The 27,915-nt window shown below is 46.3% G+C and overlaps 1 protein-coding gene across 1 annotated transcript in view; it reads left to right on the top strand.

Annotated features, from left to right (window-relative positions):
• Positions 1-379: 379 nt before the first annotated feature.
• The window catches only part of IQCA1 (IQ motif containing with AAA domain 1), a 180,070-nt gene continuing 152,534 nt past the window's right edge, over positions 380-27,915 (top strand). The window contains exons 1-5 of the mRNA XM_065930694.1: positions 380-501; positions 10,617-10,941; positions 13,993-14,112; positions 18,800-18,991; positions 22,139-22,210. Of these exons, the coding sequence (XP_065786766.1) occupies positions 491-501; positions 10,617-10,941; positions 13,993-14,112; positions 18,800-18,991; positions 22,139-22,210 (720 nt within the window). The 5' untranslated portion in view covers positions 380-490. The remainder of the gene's footprint in view (positions 502-10,616; positions 10,942-13,992; positions 14,113-18,799; positions 18,992-22,138; positions 22,211-27,915) is intronic.

Raw genomic sequence — 27,915 nt, 5'->3', positions numbered from 1 at the left:
AGAGGCAAATTTCCCCGTGAAGGCTTCCGAGAGCTGGTGACTCCTACCAGCGTATCCACCAATGGAGCAGTAGCGTCCGCCCGGCGTGGTTGCCAGGGAAACAGCAGGCGGCGGCGCGCAGGCGCAGAGTGCGCAGGGGGCGGGGAGCACGCCGGCAGAGCAGACTGCCCCCCCCCCCGCACTGCGTATTGCGCAGGCGTAGCGTCTCCGTTGCTAGGTTCCGCCTCGCGCATCGCGCTGGGTGGCTAGAGTCAAGTTCCGGAGCCTCCTAAAGGAAGGCTCTGGAATCCCACGTCTTGGGGACTGTAGGCATTCCCTTCCTACCGCCTTTCCCTTCGCGAAGTCAGAGGATATCCCCATTCCCAGTCCCTCCCTCGGAAGCACCTTCCTCCAGCCCCTCTGGTGGTGCCCCGACCCTGAAGCCAGCCACGCCTCAGAGGACAACAGAAGAGCTTCCCGGCAGGCGAGGCAAAGACGGAAAGCAGCCAACATGTCGAACGAGTAAGTGAGGGGCTGCGGGTTGCAGCCGCGGAGTGCGCTTCTTCAGGCGAAAAGATGGCTTGCCCTGCATCTTTTCCTTTCCTTTTCTCCTACACCCTTCTTTCTGCAGTTTTATCTAATAAAGACCTCGGCACAGGCTGTCAGCTTCTGTGGACAGGGCATGCCCTTGCCTTAGAGGCTCTGACTCCCCCCCCTCCCCCACCCGGCCCCCGTAGAGAAGAGCCCCTCCAGGTGCAGTGCTTACTTTAGGCCCACTAGCCCTTGTGGTCTTATTTTTAAGGAAACAGTGCCTGCCTTCAGTTCATTATCTGCTTTTTTCTTAATCTTTCCCAGCAGTGTTCACTGCTTTGTGAAAACACCCTGGCCCCTATATTTAAGTTAAAAGATCTTGAGGAAGCTTTATTGTACCACTTCGCTTTCCAGCAAGAAACCCTAGTCAGGAGGCACCAAAGAGTCTTCACCCAGCGATGTGCCAGTTAGAGCAGCAGCCCAGCCGTTATTGCATAATGGTCATCTCAAACACCTGTTACAGTGCTGACTCTGCAGGCACTGGAAATATAATAACTCATGACTCCCCTGCAACGTCAGAGCTGTTAGTATTATATTCATTTTACAGTTGAGGACTCAGGCACATAGAGGCTAAGGAGTTTGTATACAGCAGACACATGATGCCAAAACCACTGCAGCTCCTGCCTGATTTCTAGCAGTCAGTAACCCTGATTTCCAGGTCAGAAAAGAAAAGCAGTGAGACTGAGACTGAGGGCTTGCGGAGTCTTGCAGGTGGGGAGATTGGCAGTTTGTTTTCGGAGATGTTGAGTTTGAGATGCCCGTTGGACATCCAGTGAGCATAAGTAGGCAGCTGACTTGAGTTCAGATGAGAGGTCTGTGTATGAAATATAAATTCTACAGCTGTTGGCATAAACACTTTTTATGAGACAGGAGATGAGTGTAGACAGAAGAGAAAACAGGTTCAAGGACTCAGACTTGGCTGTCCAACGGCAAGAGATGGAGGAGGAGAAACCCGCAGAGGAATTACAGGCATGATTGTTGAGGAAGAAACATGATTGTGGAGCCCTGGAAGGCAGAAGGAGAATAAATGTAGAGCTTCTCGGAGGAGGGAGTAGCAGACTCTGTCGGAGGCTGCCAAGACAGGCCAGAAGAAAGCTGAGAATTGGCCAAGGGTTTAGCAGTGTGGAGTCCCATGGTGGCCTTGATCTTCATGGGGGAGATGGAGTAGAAAGATGAACTCAAGTGAATGTAGGAGAGAGGAAGAGGGGAGAAACTGTAGATGGTGTAAGGCTGGGTTTTTAAAGGCATTTTGCTGTAGCTGGTGGCAGGGGAAATAGGGTCCGGAGACAGATTTAAAGATAGGAAACAATAGCCTGTTTGTTTGTTAAAGGGAATGGCCAGTGTAAAGGAAGTGGGGTGAAATGAGAGGAGGAAGAAGTGAGGTGATGTCCTTGCTAGCAAGGGCATGGGCCCCAGCATGCAGAGAGAGGAGCTGAGGTCCTCTATTGCAGGAAGATGAGAAGGCAGAAAGCTGAGCACCAAAGAATTGATGCTTTTGGTGTTGGAGAAGACTCTTGAGAGTCCCTTGGACTGCAAGGAGATCCAACCAGTCCATCCTAAAGGAAATCAGTCCTGAATATTCATTAGAAGGACTGATGTTGAAGCTGAAACTCTAATCCTTTGGCCACCTGATATGAAGAGCTGACTCATTTGAAAAGATCCTGATGCTGGGAAAGATGAAGACAGGAGGAGAAAGGGACGACAGAGGATGAGATGGTTGGATGGCATCACCGACTCAATGGACATGAGTTTGAGTAAACTGCGGGATTTGGCAATGGACAGGGAGGCCTGGTGTGCTGCAGTCCATGGGGTCGCAAAGTCGGACATGACTGAGTGACTGAACTGAACTGAACTGAGAAGACAGGGTAGAGGCTGTTGGTAAAGATTCCGTTTGGAGGGTAGATGTCCTGGTGGGGTGTGGAAAGATGATGCAGATGGTAGATGATGGTGACATTGAAGGGCCGTGGGCAATACCATTAGATGAAACGAGTTTCAGAATTAGAGAGTGTAGGAAGGAGTAAGGAGAGTGGTCTGGAAATTGAGTGAGGAACAAAGACTTGGCCCTATTCCCTGCCACGGTCAGAGGGCTCTGAGACAAAGGAGGGTCACAGGAAAAGCTGTGTCCTTTAGGGAAGGCCAAGCCTCCCTTGCCCTGGATAAGGGAATGGCTACCCACTCCAGTATTCTTGCTGGAAGAATTCCGTGGACAGAGGAGCCTGGCAGACTACAGTCCGTGGGGTGGCAAAGAGTCAGACACGACTGAGTGACTTAGACTTTCACTTTCTTTCACTTTAGGCCTTCCTTCGAGCAAGAAGGCTAAGGAATATTTCAGAAAGAGTACAACCAACTAGATAGGAAAATTGGAAAAATCTAAAAGTTTATCATGTATAAAATAACTTGAAAGTTCCCATTTTGCAAGATGTAGATTTTTCCACTCAAGCCCATGGTGTGTCTGAATATTCAAGTCTTTTTTTTCCCTTCCCCCAACCCAGGCACCTCCCGATCCCCCAGTCATAGGAAAACTGCCAAGCTGTAGAAATAACAATCTGGTCTCTTTCAGCCGTCATATTCAGTCTTTTGCACCCACGGTCCTCCTGACTTCAGTATCTGTAACGTTTCTAGGTCATATGCTGAAGTCTGAAACCAATCAAGTACTTAAAAAAAAATTCTAAGTGATCCCATGAATAAAATACTGCCTTCTCTTTACAAGGCGCATTTAAGATTTCAAGAACACTTTCACATCTGTTATCCCACTCCTCGGTAATCCTGTGGGGCGTCCAGGGCAGGTGTCATTATCCAGATTTGCCACTTGAGGAAGTGAAGACACGAGGTTAAGTGACCCGCCTGAGACCAACTACCTCAGGAGACGGGTTCTGCTTTTAAACTCAGAGTGCTCACACGTTTAAAAACCGCCATGCCATACCCCCAGAGAAATAAGAACACAGGTCCACAGAACAGCTTTCACAGGGATGCTCAGAGCAGCATCACTCCCCAGACCCAAAGAGCAGAAACTCGCCATGTGTCCCTCAACTGATGAGCAGATAAACAGAACGTGGGATACACCCGCAATGGAACATTATTGATCAATAAACCGAAATGAAGTGACGATACACACCACAGCCCAGTGGGCCCTGGAAACATTATGCTGAGTGGGAGGAGCTGATCACCCAGGGCCACCTGTTATATGATTCCACTTAGGTGAAACGTCCAGAACAGGCAGGTAAATAGAGACAGATTAGATGAGTGGTTTCCAGGGGCCTGGGAGGATGGGGATAATGGCAAATAGGGAATGACTGCTCACAGACATGGGGGTTTCTGTCCCAAGTGACCAAAATGGTCTGAAATCAGAGAAGGGTGGCAAAGGGTGCACAACTCTGTGGATGAAAACCACTGATTTCTGCACTTTGAGAGGGTGAACTTGTGGTATGTGACTTCCGTCTCAGTAATGGTCTCAGTAATGGAAACATCCTCTTGCCCCCTTCCTTGTTTCAGGTCGTCTTCCTGGGCTCTGGCTCAGTGGAAGGGTGCTGAGACTTAGAGCTCAAGGCCCGGCGGGAGTCAGGCTGGACTAGGGCTGCGACGGAAGTGGGGCCCACACAGGATGGAGGTCCAGGGAGTGTAGGGTTGTAGCCAGCTGACACGTGAGGAGGGGCAGTAGGGAAACTGGAACACGGAAGCCAGTCTCCGCGGGAAACAGTAAGGATGTAAGGTCGCATGCTCTCACAGCTATTGATACTTAATATTTCCCTATCAGTCAACAACCTTGCCTGGTCCCTCTGACAAGGGTTCCCAGAAAAACAGCAGGTGGGGAAGAAAGAGGGTGCAGCCCAAATGCCAGGACTTGGAAGGATCAAGCCCCCAGGAAGGTCTTTGGCCAGAAGTTCCAGGTAAGAGTCGGCTCTGCTCTGGCCCTGGAGGGAGTCCTGCCTCTGTGACCCTGGGTAATGCCAAAGATCTCTTCAAGAGAATTAGAGATACCAAGGGAACATTTCATGCAAAGATGGGCACAATAAAGGACAGAAACAGTAAGGACTTAACAGAAGCCGAAGAGATTAAGTAAAGTGGCAAGAATGCACAGAACAACTGTACAAAAAAGATCTTAATGACCCAGATAACCACGATGGTGTGATCACTCACCTAGAGCCAGACATCATGGAATGCGAAGTCAAGTGGGCCTTAGGAAGCATGACTACGGACAAAGCTAGTGGAGGTGGTGGAATTCCAGCTGAGCTGTTTCAAATCCTAAATGATGATGCTGTTAAAGTGCTGCACTCAACATGCCAGCAAATTTGGAAAACTTAGCAGTGGCCACAAGACTAGAAAATGTCAGTTTTCATTCCAGTCCCAAAGAATGTTTCAGCTTCTGTACACTTGCCTCATTTCACATGCTAGCAAGGTTATGCTCAGTATCCTTCAAGCTAGACTTCAGCAGTTTGTGAATCAAGAACTTTCAGATATATAAGCTGGATTTAGAAAAGGCAGAGTAACTAGAGATCAAATTGCCAACATCTGTTGGATCATAGAGAAAGCAAAAGAATTACAGAAAAACATCTACTTCTGCTTCATTGACTATACTAAACCCTGTGACTATGTGGATCACAACAAACTTGAAAATTTTTAAAGAGATGGGAATACTACCACCTTAGCTGTCTCCTGAGAAACCTGTATGCAGCTCAAGAAGCAACAGTTAGAACTGGACATGGAACAACGAACATGTTCCAAATTGAGAAAGGAGGGTGACAAGGCTGAATATCACTTCATTGCAACTAGAAGGGGAAAAAGTGGAAGCAGTGACAGATTTTATTTTCTTGGGCTCCAAAATCACTGGAGACGGTGACTGCAGCCATGAAATCAGAAGACACTTGCTCCTTGGAGAAAAGCTCTGCTAAACCTAGACAGCATATTAAAAAGCAGAGACATCACTTTGCTGACAAAGGTCTGTCTAGTCAGAGCTGTGGTTTTTTCCAGTAGTCATGTCCGGATGTGAGAGTTGGACCATAAAGAAGTTTGAGTGCCGAAGAATTGATGATTTCTTATTGTGGTGCTGGAGACGGCTCTTGAGAGTCCCTTGGACAGCAAGGAGATCAAACCAGTCAATCCTAAAGGAAATCAGTCCTGAATATTCATTGGAAGGACTGATGCTGAAGCTTAAGTTCCCATACTTTGGCCACCTGATGCGAACAGCCAACTGATTGGAAAAGCCTCTGATGCTGGGAAAGATTGAGGGCAGGAGAAGAAGAGGATGACAGAGGATGAGATGGTTAGATAGCATCCCTGACTCAGTGGACATGAATTTGAGCAAGCTCTGGGAGATAGTGGAGAACAGAGGGGCCTGGTGTGCTGCAGTCCATGAGGTCACAAAGAGTTGAACACGACTTAGCAACTGAACAAAAAGCCAATGAGTACACTGAATTAGGGCAGCAAGACTTCCCGGGCTGGGTCTGCCCCAAAGCAGAACCTAGGCATGAAGTTCTAGATGCGTCCCATCCATTTATTTGGCTGCTGTTCCCCCTGGAGCAGGCCTCTCCCCAAGATCCCTTGTTATGATGGGCGTGGGTCTTTATGGGATTCAGGTCACCCCCTGCACCCCATGAAGCCCTGCACCCCTCCATAGCCTCCATGGGTGGCGGGACACACCTTAATGCTTGCTGGCACAGTAAATGCTTTGAATTCTGATAAATGCCCTTTATCTTTTATTATCAACTCCACCCCTGCATTTAGAAACTATGAGTGGATTTATTTATAGAGCCTTCCGGATATTGTTAGCAAATTCTTGGTAATATTAAATCTGCCTGTCAGTCTCAAGAGTCTGCTTTCTTTGTATCTTGGGTCTCCAGACAGGAACAGAGAGACTGCCTTCTGCGGGATCCAGTCCTCTGCAGCCGGCTTTCCAGAATTTTCTTGAGCTACATCTCGTGTGGCTTTTGCCAAGTGTATTCTTAAATGTTTAATGCTCTTAATCAGGACTGTGAATGGAGTTTCGTTTTTCACGTATTTTCCCTGCGTTTAGTTTGGGGGGCTTTTTTCTATAACTTGCAACTTTGCTATACCAACGGACTTCTTACTTTTTGTTACCGGTTTCCTTGGATTTTGCAATGGTATCATTTACAAAAGCTGTTTTTAACATCTTTTATATTCACCCCTTTTCTATATGCTTCATGCTTTTTTTTTTTTACTTGTATTATTTAGCTTTCTAGTGTTTTTCTACCGAAACTCTTTTCGGTCTCTGGTTTTCAGCATTTTGAAGAGGGTTGTCATCGTCTTTTCTTTGGGGTGTGTGGACAGCATTCTTCATCAGGCATTTGCCATAAATGTATTGAGCACCTCCTTGGCATCTGTGGAAATAATCCACAGCTTTTACTGTCCTTTGCAGCATGCCGTTCAGCTTTCCTCCACGTTGAACTCTTGTGAATTCCCCTGGTGACCCCTCCTTGATCAGAGGGAACAATTTGCTTTTGATCTGGTGCTGGGTTTTGTTTGCTGAGTGGAATTTCAGCTCTGAGTTCCAAACAAAATTAGCCTGTCATTTTCTTCTGCAACGTTGTCCTGCCAGGTCTAGGCCCTGAGCCCTGTTTAGTTCACACAATGAGCGAGTTTTCTGTTTTGTGGGAACATGTGTTGAGTCTCTTGGCCTGTGGGGCCTGCGTCACCTGTCGGGTCAGCGAAAGCCTTGCGGGTCCTGCCCCTTCTCGAATGCTGGAAGTCTGGGCTTTGGAAAAACCAAGAACCTGCTTAGCTTCCTTGTGTCTCTTTATTCTGCAAACAGTGAGACATCCCAAGCTGAGTGGAATTCTAACTTTCTGATAGTAGGTTTTCATCGTTATAAAGAAGTTGTCTAGCAGAGTGCTGTTTCACTAGCAGTATTTTTTAAATATGGCCAAGTTTGGAGAAATCTGGTCCTTGAACCAGAGATTGTGGAGTGGCAGGGGCTGTATTCAGCAACCAAACTCAGTGGGGTGCTGGGAGGGAGGAGCAGTTCAGTTGTGTGTGTGTGTGTGCTGGGTCTTCCTTGATGCACGAGAGCTTTCTCTGTTTGCCGAGAGCAGGGGCTACTCTTCATTGCAGCGCTCAGGCGTCTCGCTGCGGTGGTTTCTCTTGTTCTGGAGTGCGGTCTCTAGGTTGCTCAGGCTTCAGCTGTGGCCCACAGGTTTAGCGGCTTCACAGCATGTGGGACCTTCCTGGACCAGGGATTGAACCCGTCTCCTGCATTGGCGGGTGAATTCTTAAACAGTGAGCACCGGGGGGGGGGGGGGGGCCCAAAAGTTTAGTTTTTAACTGTACATTGTTGTTTTCTTGTGGTGTCCAGCACACCTCTGCCCTCCAAGGTTTGTCCTGATGAACTAGAGTCCATTAGGTTTCAGAGCCTGAATTCTGGAGCCAGGCTGCAAATCCTATGTTCAGATTACACAACTCTGGGCAATAACTTCTTTGTGCCTTGGTTTTCTCATCTGTAAATTGGAATAATAATAACAATCACCTCATAGGGTTTAGAGGATTTATGAGTTAATATATGTAAAGTACTCAGAACAGTGACCGACATGATGTAAATATGAGCCGTTACCATCATCTTCATTGGAACCTAAAAGAGTTTTCACATCAAGAGAAGCTTTTCATTTTGGGCCAGTAAGATGAAAATCTCCCATCTCTGCTCCAAGCATAGGAAAAAGAAATGGCAGAAACTAATCCAGCGCTATAAGTCAACTATACTTGAATAAAATAAAAATTTTTTAAGTATAGAAATGAATATAGAAACAGTAATAGATTTAAGTTCCTTTCTTGTTTTATGAGCACTGACATGTCAGTAGGTTTAGAAATTAAACAAAAGTCCTGCCTATTGAGATTGTTGTAATATCATGATTTCCATATTTATCTTTCTCTATAAATAAGAATGTTGTTCTTCAATTATTTCAGGTCCTCAAAATTAAGAAAGCATACGTTTGTTTTGAATTTAAGGTGGTTTATTGAGAGAGCGGAGGTAGAGTCTAGTACTAAAAATGAAGAAACAACACAGTACTTAATTTTGAAAGATGTTCAGAGTATAGGTAGTGGCATACCGTATTTAAATAACTTAGCATGACATCTGGTTAGTAAATGTTAATCATTTGTATGTTTAATTAGAAATATTGGTCAATAAAACAAAAATCAAATTACAAAAAAGAAACATTTTAAGTGTTATTTTCATTTATCTGAAACTTTTATTTTTAAAAATATTTAAATTTTTCTTTTAAATTTATATTAATTTCAGGCAGATGGACATGGAAGTCCTGTTTCTTGTTGTCTCAGCAGATGTTGTGGTTATGCATCTCGTGATGGTGGGGGGGTTCTTTTATTTTGAGCGGAGGTGGAGATAGCAGCATGGGTTGGATTGTGGGCTCAGCTCACAACTGTGCAGACAGGGGCTTGGGTGCTGACCTCCCCTCTGAAGGGCAGACCCTACCTCCCACCCCAGTGGAGAGATGGGAGCCGCCCTGCCCCGTGGATGCTGCGAGGATGGCACGCGGCTCGGAACTCAACCGGCGGCTGCGGTTTCAGTGTGTGATGCTCGCATCCTTACTCACGGAAGGGAGAGGAGCCTGTGTGAGGAAGGGCAGATGGTGGAGGACCGTTCCGGAGGGCTTGTCTGGGATGGCCTCAGGCAGGAGATGAGGGGCTCCCAGTTCAACAAGGTGGGTTGACGAGCATATGTATCTCCACGTCCTCCCGTGATGGCCTCTGAAAGGGCAGTAAGGGCTGTAAACACACAAGGGCTACGAGAACGCTTGACCAGAGATAGCAGGGCGCTGTCAGGGGACGGAAAGCAGATGTGGGTGAAAGGGAGGGCTGGGGTAGAGTGTGACTTGCAGGTCAGCAGAGGTGGGCGACCAGCCATTGGCAGGACCCTGGGAAGGTCGTCCAGTGATGAGGGGCTGGTCACAGATCGGCAGAGGGGCATTTCCGCCCCGGAGAGCAGGGGCTGAGCTGCTCCCCTCCTGGTGGCCGAGGCCGGTGCAGGTGACCTGGACCCGGGGCGGGACGCGGGACACAGGTGGGTGCAGGCACGAGAGGCTGGGCTGACCCGGGACAGGCCGTGAGAGCCCGCAGCCCCCTGGACCCACGAGCTCCTCAGGCGGGTGTTTGGAGCCGCCTGCACCGGCGTGTTCCTGGGAAGACCTTACGGAGAGAGATGGACATTGGTGGGTTTTACCCTCTTCCCAGGGAGACAGCCAGGATCCTGCCCACCCCTCTTCCCCCGGTTAGGCCCGCTGGTTATAAGAAGTCCCTTCCCAGACACAGTGAGCTTCCACTTATCTTTTCAGAACTGGATCTTAGGTATAAAATGAGAGCCAAAAACTGCCCAAATTTTGAAAGAAAACAAAATTCTCTTCCATGAGTGTATTGGTCAGAGTCCTGGCAGGAATAGGAGGGCATACCTCGTGGAAATGGGGGGATGGGGTATGGTGAGGGTATGGGGAGTGGGGGGCGAATAGGGGGCCAGATGACAAAAGTGTGGGCTGCATGTTGGGAAACCAGAAAGGAATTGGGAGGGTGGCCACCACCCTACACCTTTGGTAAAAGAAGGGGGCAGTGGAGGGGGCACCCTTCCATCTAACCCTCCCACTCCTCAGCACCCCTGACTGCACCCCTCACTGACTCAGACAAGAGTGAGGAGCCAGCCTCCCGGGCCAGCTGGGAACTCAGTTAATTCCAACTCAGCCAACTCATTCTTCAGCTCCAGAATGCAGTGATCTATTGAGTTGAACTGAGGAGGTGTGCAGCTGGGGAGGCTGAGGAGCGGGAGTTAGATGGAAGGGTCTCTACCGCCCCCTTCTTCCACCAAAGGTCAAAGGCTTTTTAAGCTATTTATTTGAAAATAATAATTGTAGTCATATCCAAAACTCACATGCACAACAAAACGGAACATACGTGGTCTAAAGAACATTGCAACCACGTGCGGTGTTCTCAGCTCACATTTATGGTGTGTTACATTTTGTTACACCAGATACCCAGTACCTATGCCTTGCAAAGTAATTTCTGCTTCCCGAACTGTCTACTCTGTCTTCCCTCAGAGCATATAATAAGATGTGGCATCAGACCCAAGAAGCCCTCAATTCTTTGCTTGATAAAGAATCTCAGAAGATGATGGAGCCACAAAGGAATCAAGTGTTCATCTTCCAGATGTTAGCCACCTTCTACATAAAATACGTGCAGATCTTCAGAAACCTGGAGAATGTCTATGACCAGATAGTCCACCCACAGAAACGCATTCTGATCCGAAAAATCCTGGATGCAGTGATGGGTCGCATCCTGGAGCTGAAGAATGAGATGGTTGAGTTGGAATTAACTGAGTTCCATTACTTTGATGATATCTTACAGGATCTAAAGTTGGCGCCTGTGAGTACTTGAGTTTGTTTTTTTTCTTTAGTTTCTTTTTGTTGTAAATAAGATATGTAGGCCTGTAACCAATAATCTACAGACTTTCTAGGCATATTGACTGGTTGTATGTTGTATTGAAAGTTGAAGCATAGCTCTTCAATAAGACTTTACTGCCATGGACAAGGATGGGGTTCATTCAGCTTTGGGTTCAGATGAATTGTTGCATGGTCCTGAGGTCTGCTGAACACTGGGGTTGTTGCGGTCTTACTTGTCACCACAATATCTGCCCACGCCAGTTGAGAGAATGGAGTAGGATGACCCTTTCACAAATAATCCCCCCAGTTTCCAACAACAATACCACTTCTTCTGTTTCTAGAAGACATTTCTCTCTGGCCTTTGCCTCCCATCATCTTCTTAATGAGCAGCCTCTTGGTTGCTGGTTCCTATTTCCCAGGATGATGCATCTCCTCCTTTGCTTTGGGTCAGTGGTGACTCAAATCCTTTAGTAACACTTCTACTGTTTTGATCATTGACCTTGGAATGGGAAACATTCATCTGACCTCCACTAATAGGATGAGATAGTTGGATGGCATCACCAGCTCAATGGACATGACTTTGAGCAAACTCCGGGAGATGGTGAAAGACAGGGAAGCCTGGTGTGCTGCAGTCCCTGGGGTCGCAAAGAATCAGACACAGCTAAGTGACTAAGCAACAGTTTGAAATACCTGTACACAAATGAAGAACAGGAGTTTATACTAGGTTATAGAAACAAATTTTCTAATAAAGCAAATTCATTTTGTAAATTATTTTTGCAATGGGGTAATTAAGGTGAAAATAAAACCAAATTATTTTTCTAATTGTGACTATTTACACACAAATGGTCAATGTGCTGATGTTAAATTATTAGATTTAATTCAAAGAGCTCTATAGTTCAATTTGTTGCTATCCGAATTTAAATTATTATTTTAGTAGGCTCAGATAGGATTATATCTCTTTAAAGAAAATTCCTCAAGCTATCATTAGTTCATTGAGACCTAATTGATATGGATTACTGGAATTCTGCAATAATGATCAAAATGAGATATGTTACACTTTCCCCTTTTGACTTTATTTGTGTCTACCTAATGGGGACAATCAATCAATGGGGATGATCAATGCAAAGAAATAGAGGAAAACAACAGAATGGGAAAGACTAGAGATGTCTTCAATAAAATTAGAGATACCAAGGGAACATTTCACGCAAAGATGGACTCAATAAAGGACAGAAATGGTACGGACCTAACAGAAGCAGAAGATATTAAGAAGAGGTGGCAAGAATACACAGAAGAACTATACAAAAAAGATCTTCACGACCCAGATAATCACAATGGTGTGAGCACTCACCTAGAGCCAGACATCCTGGAATGTGAAGTCAAGTGGGCCTTAGAAGGCATCACTACGAACAAAGCTAGTGGATGTGATGAAATTCCAGTTGAGCTATTTCACATCCTGAAAGATGATGCTATGAAAGTGCTGCACTCAGTATGCCAGCAAATTTGGAAAACTCAGCAGTGGCCACAGGACTGGAAAAGGTCAGTTTTCATTCCAATCCCAAAGAAAGGCAATCCCAAAGAATGCTCAAACTACCGCACAATTGCACTCATTTCACACACTAGCAAGGTAATGCTCAAAATTCTCCAAGCCAGGCTTCAGCAGTTCTCGTGAACCGAGAACTTCCAGATGTTCAAGCTGGTTTTAGAAAAGGCAGAGGAACCAGAGATCAAATTGCCAATATCCTCTGGATCATCGAAAAAGCAAGAGAGTTCCAGAAAGGCATCTATTTCTGCTTTATTGACTACGCCAAAGCCTTTGACTATGTGGATCACAGTAAACTGTAGAAAATTCTGAAGGAGATGGGAATACCAGACCACCTGACCTGCCTCTTGAGAAACCTGTATGCAGGTCAGGAAGCAACAGTTAGAACTGGACATGGAACAACAGACTGGTTCCAAATAGGAAAAGGAGTATGTCAAAGCTGTATATTGTCACCCTGCTTATTTAACTTCTATGCAGAGTACATCATGAGAAATGCTGGGCTGGAAGAAGCACAAGCTGGAATCAAGATTGCCAGGAGAAATATCAATAACCTCAGATATGCAGATGACACCACCTGTATGGCAGAAAGTGAAGAGGAACTAAAAAGCCTCTTGAAAGTGAAAGAGGAGAGTGAAAAGTTGGCTTAAAGCTTAACATTCAGAAAACTAAGATCATGGCATCTGGTCCCATCACTCATGGGAAATAGATGGGGAGACAGTGGAAACAGTGTCAGACTTTATTTTGGGGGGCTCCAAAATCACTGCAGATGGTGATTGCAGCCATGAAATTAAAAGACACTTACTCCTTGGAAGGAAAGTTATGACCAACCTAGACAGCATATTAAAAAGCAGAGACATTACTTTGCCAACAAAGGTCCGTCTGGTCAAGGCTTTGGTTTTTCCAGTGGTCATGTATGGATGTGAGAGTTGGATGGTGAAGAAAGCTGAGCACCGAAGAATTGATGCTTTTGAACTCTGGTGTTGGAGAAGACTCTTGAGAGTCCCTTGGACTGCAAGGAGATCCAATCAGTCCATCCTGAAGGAGATCAGTCCTGGGTGTTCATTGGAAGGACTGATGCTGAAGCTGAAACTCCAATACTTGGGCCACCTCATGCAAAGAGTTGACTCACTGGAGAAGACCCTGATGCTAAGAGGGATTGGGGGCAGCAGGAAAAGGGGAGGAAAGAGGATGAGATGGCTGGATGGCATCACCGACTCGATGGGCATGAGTTTGAGTAAACTCCAGGAGTTTGTGATGGACAGGGAGGCCTGGCGTGCTGCGATTCATGGGGTTGCAAAGAGTCAGACACGACTGAGTGACTGAACTGAACTGAACTAATGGGGACGAGCTGTCTTCACACCACTGGCTTCCTCACCTTGTAAGTGAGGTGGGAGGTAGAGTGAGCCTCTAATGTCCTAACTGTAGGTTTTACGTGGATTTAGGTGCTGGGATTGTGACCAAACTGCTCTTTTGTTTCTTCTTTCTCTTCTCTAGCAACAGTTAGATATCCCTATACCCAAGTATTTTTTGAAGGAGAAGCTGGAAATCATAAAAGGAAGAGAGAAAATCCTTTCTCAGATATTAGCAGAAAGTGAATTAGGTGTATCTGCAAAGGTATGTACATCATTTTAACAAACTTCATTCCATAATCTGTAAAACCTCCTTTTCTGCTGCTCCTAACTGGGGGAGAAACAAGACTGTTCTCAGTGCAAGGAGAGCAGCACCCTTTCCCGCATGTTATTCAATCAGAAAGACATTACATAACTTTTGGGTGTGTTTTTGACAAGTCGCAACCACTCCTGTCCAAGAACTTAGAGATCAAAACATAGTATTGGTTAAATCAGAAGCTCTGAGATTGAGTAGTTGGTCGACTCAGTTTAATGTTTCATCTCAAAGTCACCCAGCCTGTGGTCAGAAGCTGAATGTTGTTGATATAAAATATAGGTACTGAGTAACTAGGAGCTATAAATGATACTTTCTGAAAATGCTGATTGACCTCCTATAACTTCAAGTTGAGGGAGACTTCCATGGGGGTCCAGTGGTTAAGACTTTGCCTTCCAATTAAGGGGGTGCAAGTCCCATCCCTGGTTGGGGAGCTAAGATTCCACATGCCTCATCTCCAAAAAAACCAAAAGATTAAAAAAGAAGAAGCAGTGTTATAACATGTTCAATAAAGACCTCAACAATGGTCCACATTAAAAAAAAAAATCTTAAAAAGTAACTTCAAGTTGAGTGGCACTTAGATCACCTGGAGTAGACTCTCTCTGGAAAGGGGGGAACCCGTAGACCCCCTGGACAGCCCTGGGCAAAGCCCAGTGGGAGCTCTAAGCGCTTTCTTGTCCCCCGCTATGCACGCAACTGCACCCTCTGCCCGTTTCAGTACCTGTCTTGACTCTAACTCTCTGCCTTCTCCTGGGTTCTGCGTTTATCTCCCTGCAGCCTCCTGGCGGGCAGCTCTTTCCGCCGGGCACTGCTATTGCAACCTGATGCGTTCCAGCGCCCCTCCCTGCCTCCAGAGTGGTGCCTCGCGCCCCCGGCTGGTCTTCACGGCCTCAGCATTAAGGTGGCAGCGAACCGTCCACCCAGAGACGGTGCAGGGTGACAGGCACCATTAGTAGCCGTGCTGAGCCTGTGGCCTCGGCCTCGGTGCATGGGGGAAAACGAATCCTGTGGCCTTCAGATGGGTATGCCCCGGGGGCATTGCCAGCCCATACCGCGGTGTTAAGGAAGGCTCCAGGTGTCCCCAGGATGGCAGCGGGGAGGGAGCAGCGTGTACCCTGTCTGCCCGCCAGCGTGGGACCAGGTCAGGTACTGCTCTGTGTGAGCACACACACCGAGCCCCGAGCCGCCTGTCGTTTTGCACGGGTGGCTTCACACCGCACCCTGGCCATACATGCCAGCCAGTCAAGTGGTTCTCTTCCTGCAGGGCCTGGTGTGACGCAGTGTCCCTCCAGACGCCTTGCCTGACCCGCCTCACTCAGGACCACCCCTCCTCCCACTGCTCCTCCCCTGAACATCTGGCCCCTCTTCTGCATCAAACTCTCCTCCAAGTGGACTCCTGGGAATCTGGCCTCGGGGCGTCCAGCCATCCGTTCACCACAGGCTCCTGGGTCTGTGCCTCCAGTTCCCACGTCACCAGAACAGAGCCCCCCCGCCCCCCGCCAGGCACTCCCACCCCCGGGAGTCCCTGGCCCAGAGCGTTGGCACCCAGTGCAGAGCCCACAGGATCTCCTGGGAGGGTGGAGAAGGGCGATTACATCACACGCAGCGCAGCGCACTAGGACGTCCTCCCTGCCGTTTGTCCTCCCTCCGCCCATCTTGGTTTGTGCAGGGTCAGCGGTAGAAAGGTTTCTGCCCCGCCTTCACTCAGCATTCAGCCTCAGCGGCTCCTCTCTCCTTCCTAGGTCGAGCCATTCATCTCTGTTCTCCAGGCCCCGTTTCTGGGGTACCTAAGGGTGCTCAGTGGAACGTGGGGGTTCCGGGCAACACCCGGGTGTCTGTGTGACTTTCCTTTGCCCGTCAGTGTCTCATTGGACCCCCTGCTCTTGCCTCAAGCTGTTTATATCTTGCAACTATGTACAATGTATACGCCAAGAAGAATTTTGTCATTAGAATTCTTTTTTTTTCTGTCGTGTGGCATGTGGCATATGGGATCTTAAGTTTCCAGATCAGGGATCAAACCTAGGCCCTCTTCATTAGGAGTGCAGAATTTTAGCCTTTGGACCACCAGGGAAATCCGCCCCCCCCAAGAAGAATCTTGATAAAGGGAAAATAACTGCCCACTTCTGCACTGATCATGCTGAGTATCTACTCTTATGGCCTCCACTGACATTCAGATATCTTTGTTGTATTGAGAGGACATCTCAAATCCCTCACATGTATCCCATGAGGGCTGAAATTATTTTCAGAATGGCAGTGTGCAATCTAAAGAAAATAGACAGTAATAACTGACAGTGGCTGAGCACCTGCTCTTTGCTTAAGGATTTATACGTACATCATCTGATTTATACCAGCATAATATTCACTGGCTTCCCCAGTGGCTCAAATGGTAAAGAATCTGCCTGCAATGTGGGAGACCTGGGTTGGATCCCTGGGTTGGGAAGCTCCCCTGGAGGAGGGTGTGGCAACCCACTCCAGTAGTCTGCTTGGAGAATCCCCATGGACAGAGGAGCCTGGCGGGCTACAGTTCACAGGGTCACAAAGAGTCGGACACGACTGAGCGACTAGGCGCAGCACAGCACAGCAATATTTATTTTGGGCTTTTGGGTGGCACCAGTGGTAAAGAACTTGCCTCTAGTACAAGAGACTTTAAGAGATGCAGGTTCGATCCCTGGGTCAGGAAGATCCCCTGGAGAAGGAAATGGCAGCCCACTCCAGTATTCTTGCCTGGAGAATCCCATGGACAGAGGAGCCTGGCAGGCTACAATCCATGGAGTCACAAAGAGTCAGACACAACTGAAGCAACTTTGCACGCATGCAATATTCATTTTACCTTTACATCCAAAGTGCATTATTGAAAAGAAGTGCGCCCTACAAATCTGAAGCAGCAAGATGCCCCTGGACACCGGACCCTGAGCATTTGTGTGAGAGAGCTTCCTTGGAAGCCTCTGGTGCCTCCACGCTGAGGGGTGGTGGGTGCTTTCATGAAACAGGGTGACCTGTCTCACTTCAGATGGGATGAGTCCCTTACTAACTATGGGAACTGCGTGAATTACTTTACTTTCTTCACCCTCAGTCTTCTTCTTACATATGTACTTTACACTTGATCTTAGCCAAAAGGCCGAGAAGCGATTACATATGTACTTTAAAAGGGAAAGTGTGTCTCTCAGTCGTGTCCGACTCTTTGCGATGCTGTGGACTATAACCCACCAGGCTCCTCTATCCATAGAATTCTCCAGGCAAGAATACTGGAGTGGGTTGCCCTTCCCTTCTCCAGTGGATCTTCCTGACCCAGGGATTGTACGAGGGCCTCCCACACTGCAGGCAGATTCTTTACCATCTGAGCCACCAGCGAAGCCCCTTACAGATGAATATTTGGCTGCTTTGGGTGTTGGTTGCAGCACCATGATCTTTAGTTGCTACACGTGGGATCTTAGTTCCCTGACCAGGGATCAAACCCAGGCCCTGCTTTGGAGTGCAGAGTCAGCCGCTGGGCCCGCAGGGACATCCCCGGCCTGGGTCACAGTGATACCTGTCTTGGCCATTGCTTTGTGAATTGGATGAGAAAGCCTGTAGAAAGCATTTCTGGCATCTGTAGGCCCTCAATAAATGGCCCTCCACTCCCCTTCTTCCCGCTTCCTCTGCGTCCCCCGCCGCTGCCCCCATTACATGGAGAAGTGACCGTCCTGAGGAGCTGTGGCCCCGGGGATGAGCTGCAGCGCCTGCCCGTGGGCCGCACTCTCCTGCCGGACCCACGTGTGGCTGTCACTGCCCCCGAGGCCTGGGCAAGGGCTCAGCCCATGATTGAGTGGTTTTTGGATTCAAACAGCCTCTCCCTTCTGGCTCTGTCCAGGCAGGAGGCTTGGGTGAAGCCAGATCAGGTCCACAGCTTCGTCTTCCCTCCTGGGACGACGGAGGGCCTCGGGCTGGAGCCCACGCAGGACCCCGGACGCACCCCGCCCCCAACCAGCAGCCACCTCGCTCTCATCCCGGTCCTGGAAAAGCCGCACTGCCCCTCCCTGAGTTTGCCCAAACTTCCCCGACGTGAGATCTCCAAAGACAGCATTCTTGAGCAGTTCCCACCACGTTAGAGTTGTTTTAAAGGACAAATATGGATGTGCTGGGAGAGGTTTCCCTTACAAAGTTAAATTCTCCTAAAATGGCCCGAATATTACTCACATTCACTAGTTGGTTCTGTAATTGATTTTAAAGCCAGCATTTGCCTTTGTCTATGTTTCACATTTTAAATTCTCATAGTAGATATATGTTTTTAATTTCTACATTTCTACTATGAAGTTGGTAGAAGTTGGTAGCCATTTCAGGTTGATTTCGATCCGTTTTCATTGGCATCCCTCGTATAGTCTGCTGCCAACCTAAAACATTGTGGAGCTAATTAGTATTTTGTTCGAAATGGTAGAGGAAGGCTTAACAGGTTCTTACATACAGGTTCACAGCGTGAACATGACATATCAAAATATGCATGTGCATGGGAAAAAAATGATTTTGTGTTGAATGGCTGCAATTCTCTCAGTAGTTTGGAGACTGTAAGCAGAGTGGTGTTAGAAGTAAGCATGTGATGTTTCTGGAATCAGTTAATGTCCTGAGCGTGTTTAAACATTGATTTACCTTAAATTTTTTGCAGAAATACCAAGTAAAGCCTATGCCCCTAGAAGAGGCTGTTAAATTGATCCAGATTGCCGAGAGGGCACGGCAGGGGCGTCTGAGAGCCATGTTCATGAAGCAGATCTACCTGCAGGAATACAGAGCCAAGCAAGCCAGGTTACTCGGCGATAAAGTGGCGGATGCAGGCGCAGCTGCGCTGAGAATCCAGAAGGTGTGACCAGGGCAGCCTCGGACATGGGGGACAAGGTGGAGATGCAGACTGGGGGTGGGGCGAGCTCCAGAACTCAACCTTCCCAAGCCCCACCTCTAGTAGAAGAGTGGAAGTGATAGTGTTAGTCGCTCAGTCCTGTCCGACTCTTTGCGACCCCATGGACTGTAGCCCACCAGGCTCCTCTGTCCATGGGATTCTCCAGGCAAGAATACTGGAGTGGGTTGCCATGTCCTCCTCCAGGGGATCTTCCCCACCCGGGGATTGAACCCAGGTCTCCTGCATTGCAGGCAGATTGTTTACAGTCTGAGCCACCAGAGAAGCCTTTGGTAGAACTGGACTAAATTCCAGAAAAGACTGTTTTATCCTGGGGAAACTGTTAAGCACGCTTGGTTATGTTTTTTCAGATTGCGTTATAAATAGGTATGAAACTCAGGGCATTTTATTTAATAATTTTTAAAAATCATCTATAACTTTTGGAAACCGTGTTGCTGTGCAAGTCCTCACTGAATTTTTAAAACCACATTTGCACACAGACATGTGATTATAGACGGGAGCAGGGTTAACACCTAGGAGCTGCCAGACGCGTGTACCATTCACATAAGCTTCAGGGGCCACCACTGATGACCACACGTGGATGGTCCTTTCAGAAGGAGCCCTGGAAATTTCCTTGCCTTTGTCAGATGACCCCCTTGATTTGTACTCCCATCATTTCTCAAATTGTGACTGAGGTTGCTCACGGGAAAATGAAGAAAATCACAGCTCGACACAGATTAGAATTAGGTTGGTGAGAGAGCATGTATAAGGACACAGAGGGAACCAGAAGCTCGGAGCTCGTGGCCCGTTGTGTCTGCATGGGGATTGGCAGGGGGCCGGGGAGAGGCAGAAAACGACTGGTTTCTCTCCAGTTTCTGTGGGGACACACGGTCTTCTTTCATTTATTTTATTGAAATACATTGATTTACAATGTTGTTAATTTTTACTGTACAGCAAAGTGATCCAGTTATGTGTGTTTGTATACATACGTGTGTGCATATATACTTTTTCGTATTCCTGTCCATCATGGTTGGTCAGGGTGGTGAGTACACTCTCCCACGCTGTGCATCAGGCGCGTGCTGTTCCTCCACCCTGTGTATGAGAATGGCCCTGGTGAGCCTGTGTGCAGAGAAGGAGCAGAGACGCAGGCGCAGAGGATGGACTGGGGGTCCAGTGGGGAGGGGAGAGGGGGCGGCGGGTTGACAGGGTACCACTGGCATGTGTGCCCTTGTTCAGTCGCCCACTCGTGTCCGACTCCTTGCGACCCCGCGGACTGTGGTCCGCCAGGCTCCTCCGTCCATGGGATTTCCCAGGCAAGAGCACCGGAGTGGGTTGCCATGTCTTCCTCCCATGTATACCATACTATGCGTAAAATAGTAGGAAGTTGCTCTGTAACACAGGGCGCTCAGCCCGGCGCTCTGTACTGGGATGTGGGAGGGAGGCTCCAGAGGAACGGGATGTGTGGACACACATGGCTGATGAACGTCGTACGGCAGAAACCAGCATGACATTGTAAATCAGTTATCCTCCAATTAGAACTTTTAAAAAGACAGTTATTAAAAAAAGTATAATAGCTGCGTCTCCCATCAGCTCCCATTCCACTTTTTTCCCAACCCCACTTGGCAGCTGAATGTCTGTTTTCTGAGGGATTTGAAGTTTCTGGGATATGGGATAGGGGGTATGGGATACGCATCTGAGTTCAAAGCTTGAGTTGTACAATTCTTGGATGTTGCTCTGTAATTCTTCATGTTACAGTGGAAATCTTGTAAAACCATGAAGTGCCACCCTCAGATTTAGCCCCAACCCTGCAATCTAGGAGTTTCTCTTGAAGAAATACAGGTAGAGGAATCTCACCGTTAAAAAAAGCAAAACTATAGGATATTTGTTTATGCTCTCCAGTTTTACAGAGATATATTTGACATGTCACACTGTGTAACTTTGAGATGTGTGGCCTCATGGTTAGATATACATGTGCATTTCATTATGATGACCGCAGTAATTGGTCACACTTAACACACGCGTCACCTCACATGATTGCCGTTTTTTCTTACACTGAGAGCATTTAAGATCTACTCTCCTAGCAGCTTGTAGGTATAAGATACAGTGTTATTCACTATAGTCACCATACCTTACTTTCTGCATTCCCAGAACTTGTTCATCTTATAATTGGTCCTTTGACCACCTTCACCTGTCTCCCTCACCTGCCCAGACCCCGGCAGCCACAAAAGCTACTCTTATTTCTATACCCTCAGTATTTGTAGATTCCACGTGTAAGTGAAACCCTAAATTGTTTGTCTTCTTACGACTTATTTCTCTTAGCATCTTGCCCTTAAAATTCATCCATGTTGTCGCAAATGAGAATTTCCTTCTCTTTCTGACTGAATAACACTTCATTGTATGTATATACCAGGGTTTCTTTATATATTCGTCTGTCAACAGACAAGTTGTTTCTGCATCTTGGCTGTTGTGAATAGAGCTGCGGTGAACATCAGTGTGCGTGTATCTTTTCAAATTAGTGTTTTCCTTTTCTTCCGACAAATTCCCAGGAGTGGAGTTTCTGGAGCACACAGTAGTTCTGTTTTTAATTTTTGAGCACTCGGCTCACTGCTTTCCATAGCGGCTGTACCCAGTTCCATGCCCACCGACCGTACTGGGAGCTTCCCTTATCTTCACATCCTCTCTGACACTGGTTGTCTCTTGTCTTTTCGATGACATTCATCCTAGCAGGTGTGAGGCTGTCACTGGGTCAGCAGTGGGTTGTGCAGTCGCTACCAGGGTCTTGGACAAGGGTGGATCCTCTTTCGTCCCTGGGTGGACAGAACTGCCTTAGTCCTCCTTGTTTAATAGGGGATATTGGGACAAGGGTCCTCATCAGGGTCCACAGTTGGGTCCTCAGACAGTGGACAGTGGTATAGGCCACTTCTGTGATTCATTCATTCCTTAAAGATGTCACTGTGGTCACAGAAGGAAAAGCACTCATCAGCACAGAGACGTGCGCACCTTAGTGTATCATCAGTGCATCATTTGGCGTGCGCGGCGTGTGTGGGAGAAATGGTGTGACTGTGTTTGATTTATCTTTATGCACTAAACAAGCAGGCGTTTCTTTGTCTTTAGGTTTGGCGAGGTTTCCATCAGTGCAAGAGGACTGAAAGAGAGAGAGAAGAGGAGATGATATTTCTGGGTATGGTAAGTTTCCTTACAGACAAGATCAGCATCTGGTTCTCTTAAAGACCATAGAATCTGTAAGACTTGTGTCCTCCTTAGAGAGCGTTTGAGAAAAGAAAGAAAAGCAAAAAATATGACCGGTGGCTTAAGAGAATGGAATCCCATGTATTATCTAGAAGCCTCCCCGAGGAGGGGAGGGGTTCTGGAGACACAGGATCATGTCTGTTTAGACGTTTGTTGGAGAATGTGGGCTACTCGGAAGCGGGGACAAGCTGTGGGCTGCTCACCAGTATCAGCCGTGGCCTCCACTGTGTTAATATCTGTTAGTATTCATGACCGGGAGAATGGGTTTGCCCCAGTATAACTGCCTTCTCCTGGGTGATCTCTGTGAAGTGAAGTGAAAGTCACTCAGTCGTGTCCACTCTTTGCAGTCCTAGGGACTGTAGCCCGCCAGGCTCCTCAGTCTGTGGGGATTCTCCAGGCAACAAAGCTGGAGTGGGTTACCATTCCCTTCTCCAGGGGGTCTGGTGATTTCTGAATCAAGAGTTGAATGGATATTTTCCTTAGTTATTACCACACATTTGGCAACTTCAACAGCACAACCCTGCTCCCTCAGTCTCTGTGGCTCAGGGGTCTGGGCTTGGCTGAGTCCTTTGCTCAAGGGCTCATAGGCAGCAGTCTGGGCGTTGGTTGGGGACGGGGTCTCATCTGTGGTTCAACCGGGGAAGGAACAGTGCCTGAGCTTGTGTGGTTGTGGGCCAGATTCAGTTCCCTGTGTGCTGCCAGGCTGAACGCATCAGTTTTTCCTAGTTGTTCCCTGGAGGTGGCCCCCAGCCCCTCGCCATGTGGACTATCCACGTGACAGCTTGGTGGGGCGGGGAGCTGCTTACAGCCCCATGCGAGGATCAAAAAGTGGTGTGCCTCAGCTTTGCCCTGACAGTGAAAGTGAAAGTCGCTCGGTCGTGTCCAACTCTTTGCAACCCCATGGACTGTATAGTCCATGGAATTCTCCAGGCCAAAATACTGGAGTGGGTAGCCTTTCCCTTCTCCAGGGGATCTTCCCGACCCAGGGATCGAACCCAGGTCTCCTGCATTGCAGGTGGATTCTTTACCAGCTGAACCACAAGGGAAGTCCAAGAGTTGGAGTGGGTAGCCTCTCCCTACTCCAGTGGATCTTCGCGACCCAGGGATCGAACCGGGGTCTCCTGCATTGCAGGCGGATTCTTTACCAGCTGAGCCATGAGGGAAGTTTGCCCTAGTCCGATGGTAATCAGGTAGTCCTAGGGTCCACTCTGTTTTTCAAGACAAAAGTGATGAAAGTTACAGAGCAATGCCCCAAGTGTGGGGCCGAATGCTACTTTTTCTATATACAATAGTGTCAAGATCTTTTCATTTACTTTAAATCCTAAAACCTCAGAAAATTTAAACGGTCTCATTTTTGGTTGATCGCAGAACCCCCTCTCTGCTCTTGCATCACTTTTGTCATGATGTGTTCTAAATGACAGATGATGCAGTCAATCGTTTTAGAATAGCATACGTTTTCCTCTGGAAGAAGGAAATGTCAGCCCACTCCAGTACTCTTGCCTGGAGAATCCCATGGACAGAGGAGCCTGGTGGGCTGCAGTTCACAGGATCGCACAGAGTCGGACACGACTGAAACGACTCAGCACGCACACACGTTTTCCTCTGACCCGGCGTCCCAACTGTTCCACCTGCACGTAGGCCCCTGTGCATCTCCTCTGTTGTCAGCACAGGATGGAGAACAGGGATTATTTTGCTTGAGGAAGGGCTTCACCGCCGTGGTGCCAACACGTGTAGGAGCGTCTGTCCCTGGTGAGAGGGCGTGTGCCCACCGCACCTGTGTGCAGAGTCGCAGTTGTGGCATCCAGGCTTTATTGTCTCAAAAAAGATGGTGACTCATCCCAGAGGGCATGTGTGATTCAAGACGAACCCTGGTTTGATCACCTGCATTCTTGTGTTCCCTTTAATCTTTGATTTTCAAAACGAAAATAAAAAGAATTCTCCAAACCTATTGCACAGCAGTGTGAACATCAATTCAACGCTACTGAATGGTTTACTTACAAATGGTGAAGGTGATACATTTTATGTTACATGTTTTTCACTGCAGTTAAAAAAATATTTTTAGCTCAGTGAGACATTGAAATGTATACCAAAATGGTTTTATATGAATCATGACTATTTACATGTTAATACATGTCAAAAAGTATGAGTTTAAAATTTAATGAGATACTGTATTTCATGGAATCTAAGATTTCATTCATTGTAAGATACATTGTGATTGAAAGTGAAAGAAAATATTTGGGCAAATAAATCAAAATACCTCCCTTTTTGTAATACATACATCCCTAACTTCAGATATGTTAAACTGGTAATAGAAGGCGAGTTTTATCAGTCTTATTGGGGAGGGAAGTTTTTTCAAGTTATAATTATATTGGAAGAGTTAATATTGTTAAACGACCATACTCACTGTCTCTCTCTAGTTGCTAAGTTGTGTCTGACTCTTGCGACTCCATGGACTGTAGCCTGCCAGGCTCCTCTGTCCATGGGCTTCTCCAGGCAAGAATACTGGAGTGGGTTGCCATTTCCTTCTCCGATGACCGTACTACACAAGGCAATTTATAGACTCGGTGTGCATGCTACACAGTCGATCGCTTCAGTCCCGTCTGACTCTTTGCGACCCTACAGACTATAGCCTGCCAGGGTCCTCAGTCCATGAGATTCTCCATGCAAGAACACTGGAATGGGTTGCCATGCCCTCCTCAGATTCAGTATAATCCCTATCAAGTTACCAATGACAATTTTCATAGAGCTAGGACAAAAGTTTTTTAAATTTGTACGGAATCACAGAAGACCTCAAATAACCAAAGCAATCTTGAGAAGGAAATACAGAGCCAGAGGAATCAGACTTCCTGATTTCAGACTATACGCCAAAGCTGCTGTAATCAAAACAGTATGGTCCTGCCACCAAAAAAAGACACACAAGGCAACAGAACAGGGTAGAAAGCCCAGAAATAAGCCCATTAACTGACCATGGTCAGTCAGTCTCTGACAAAGAGGCAAGAGCATAAACGGAGAAGAGACAGTCTCTTCAATACGTGGTGCTGAAAAAACTGGACGACTACATGTAAAGAATGAAATTAGAGCTTTCAAAGCATCCGCCTGCCACTGCAGGAAACACAGAAGACGTGGGTTCAATCCCTGGGTTAGGAAGATCTCCTAAAGAAGGAAATGGCAACCCGCTCCAGTGTTCTTGCCTGGAGAATCCTCTGGACAGAGGAACCTGGCAGGCTACAGTCCATGGGGTCTCACAGAGTACTAACACCATACACAAAAATAAGCTCAAAATGGATTAAAGACTTAACTGTAAAATCAAGTTATAATTACTGATAAGAGTGTGATGAGATGTTTATTCTCATACATGATGAGTTAAACTGATCCAGCTTTTCTGAAAGAGGCAACATATCATGAAAATATGTCCTTCCCTCCATTTCTATCTTAAGTAAATCATCAGAAATAAAGGTTTATGTGCATAGACATCTCCTACAGTGTTGTTTTTATTAATGAAAAATTGGAAATAATCCTAGTGTTCTAGAGTAGGGATGGAGTTTAATGATTTATGGTGGACTTACATTAAAGTAATGATATGCCACCATTAACATAATGTTTATGGCTTATTTTTGACATGAAAATGCTCAGAGTGAAAATACAGGATTTAGAATTACACATATAATATGGTTTAAACGAAATATGTACATATATCTATACACATAAAAAAGTTTAAATCATGCTCCTTCTAAATGTCGGGACTTTGGAAGTTGTTTTGATTGTATTTTCCAAACTGTTTAAATTTTACTGCATTAACTGGGAAAAGACACATATTTAAAAATAAAAGCAAATGGCCATAGAATATTATCAGATTTTTCTTTTCAGATCTCTGAATTGTTTGACATATATACATAGGTGGACAGGTAGTGATACAAAATTATTTCTCTGTTCCACTCATTAGAGATACACAGATAAGAGATGTAATGATAAAAACAGTGGTTATCTCCAATTTTCTACTTCAGAAATTAAGCTAGCAGTCAGAAGATTCAATCTAAGATAATCTAAGTTTAACATGAAATTTTATATAAGAAGCAGTTTTGACTTAACCATTTCCATTTAATGTAATTCAGCCGACATTTACTAAATACCTACGTGTAGTACACTAGAAACTTAGAGAATGGCCAAATGCTATTTTTCCATGGTGAAGTCTTAATGGCTTACACTGATACCAAATAAAGATAGAATTGCTTGTTTTTTATTGTAATTTTTCTGTTTTACTTTGCTGTTTATATTTGCTCAGCTTAAATAAAATAATTCTGTTTTAATTTTTCAGCAATACAGAGTTTGGACATTAGAAAGAGGACAGCTTGTCTGTTTTGTATTAAATGTGACTTTCTCCAGTTTGCTTTTTCTCCAAGCATGTCTTCTCTTGGTATTACGTGTTCTATGAAATTGTACACCATTGAGAAATGTATGGATCCAATTTTTAAAAGAATGGTATCTTCTGTTCACTGGCTGATAACCATAAAAATCCATTACCCCAAATCCTAGGAATGTTTTCAATTAAGTCTATTTTCCACTATATCACTAATTAAGATAGTGTCTACTCATTTTAAAATTTCATTTTTCCATTATTTTATTTTGTTATGTCAATATATAAACCGTTGACGTCTCTGATTAAAACAGTGTTTATATCTTTGTGGGAAGCCTGGCATATTTCCAGGGGTGACTATTTAGTAACTGAATCCAGAATTAGAGCAAAAGACATCATTATGTCCTTAGTTCCTGACCAAATGTTGCCCTTACCATTGCCATATAAATTATTTTTTGATATTGCCATTTTAAATATTTATATTCTAAAATCTACAAAGGAAAATAAATAGCACTCTAAAAATTCATGTGCAGTTATTTTAATTGGCAGAGCCAATGGAGTGGATCAAGGAGGAAACTTAATGAATGTAATACATTTTCTTCTGTGGATCCCTTTGAAATAATGTGTCCTACCGCCACGACCATGGTGTATTTTATGTTACCCTGAAGCTATCAATGTTTGCATTATAATAAAGAACACTAGGGGACACTTATTATAGAAGTGGAACTGACACTTCGAAATACATCTGCTAAATCCTCAAAACACCATAAAACCCTGCTCATTTTCAAATTCTAACATGAAACAAGCTGCATTATAGATGATTTTTTGGTCAATAAATTAGACGTCTTTCTCATTAACAAATCCCCAGGTAGGAGTTTGGGCGTCCAGTGAATGCTCCGGAAAGGCAGCTCTCCCCAGAGCCCCCCCTAGGTCCCCTGTCCTCAGAACTTCCAGGCTTCTCCTTGGGAACTGCTGTCAACGCCAGAGTGAACCGAGAACCAAAATGAAATGGTCTTTACGATCACACTTGGATTTCAACCCAAACCACGTTCTCCAGCTTGGTTCTGCGCCATATTCGTCATGTTTGGCTCCAAATGACCTTTGGTTGTTTTCGAGATACAAGTGTACTGAAAAACAGATTTGCTCTGATATATGGGGGTTTGTTTTGCTTTGTTTTGTTGTTGTTCAGTTGCTAAGCCGTGTCCGACTCTTGGCGACCCCGTGGACTCCAGCACACCAGGCTTCCCTGTCCTCCACTCTCTCCCAGAGTTTACTCAAACTCGTGCCC

Source organism: Muntiacus reevesi, chromosome 1 (genome assembly GCF_963930625.1).
Source record: "Muntiacus reevesi chromosome 1, mMunRee1.1, whole genome shotgun sequence".
NCBI classification, from domain to species: Eukaryota; Metazoa; Chordata; class Mammalia; order Artiodactyla; family Cervidae; genus Muntiacus; species Muntiacus reevesi.
This window is presented reverse-complemented; position numbering and strand designations above follow the sequence as displayed.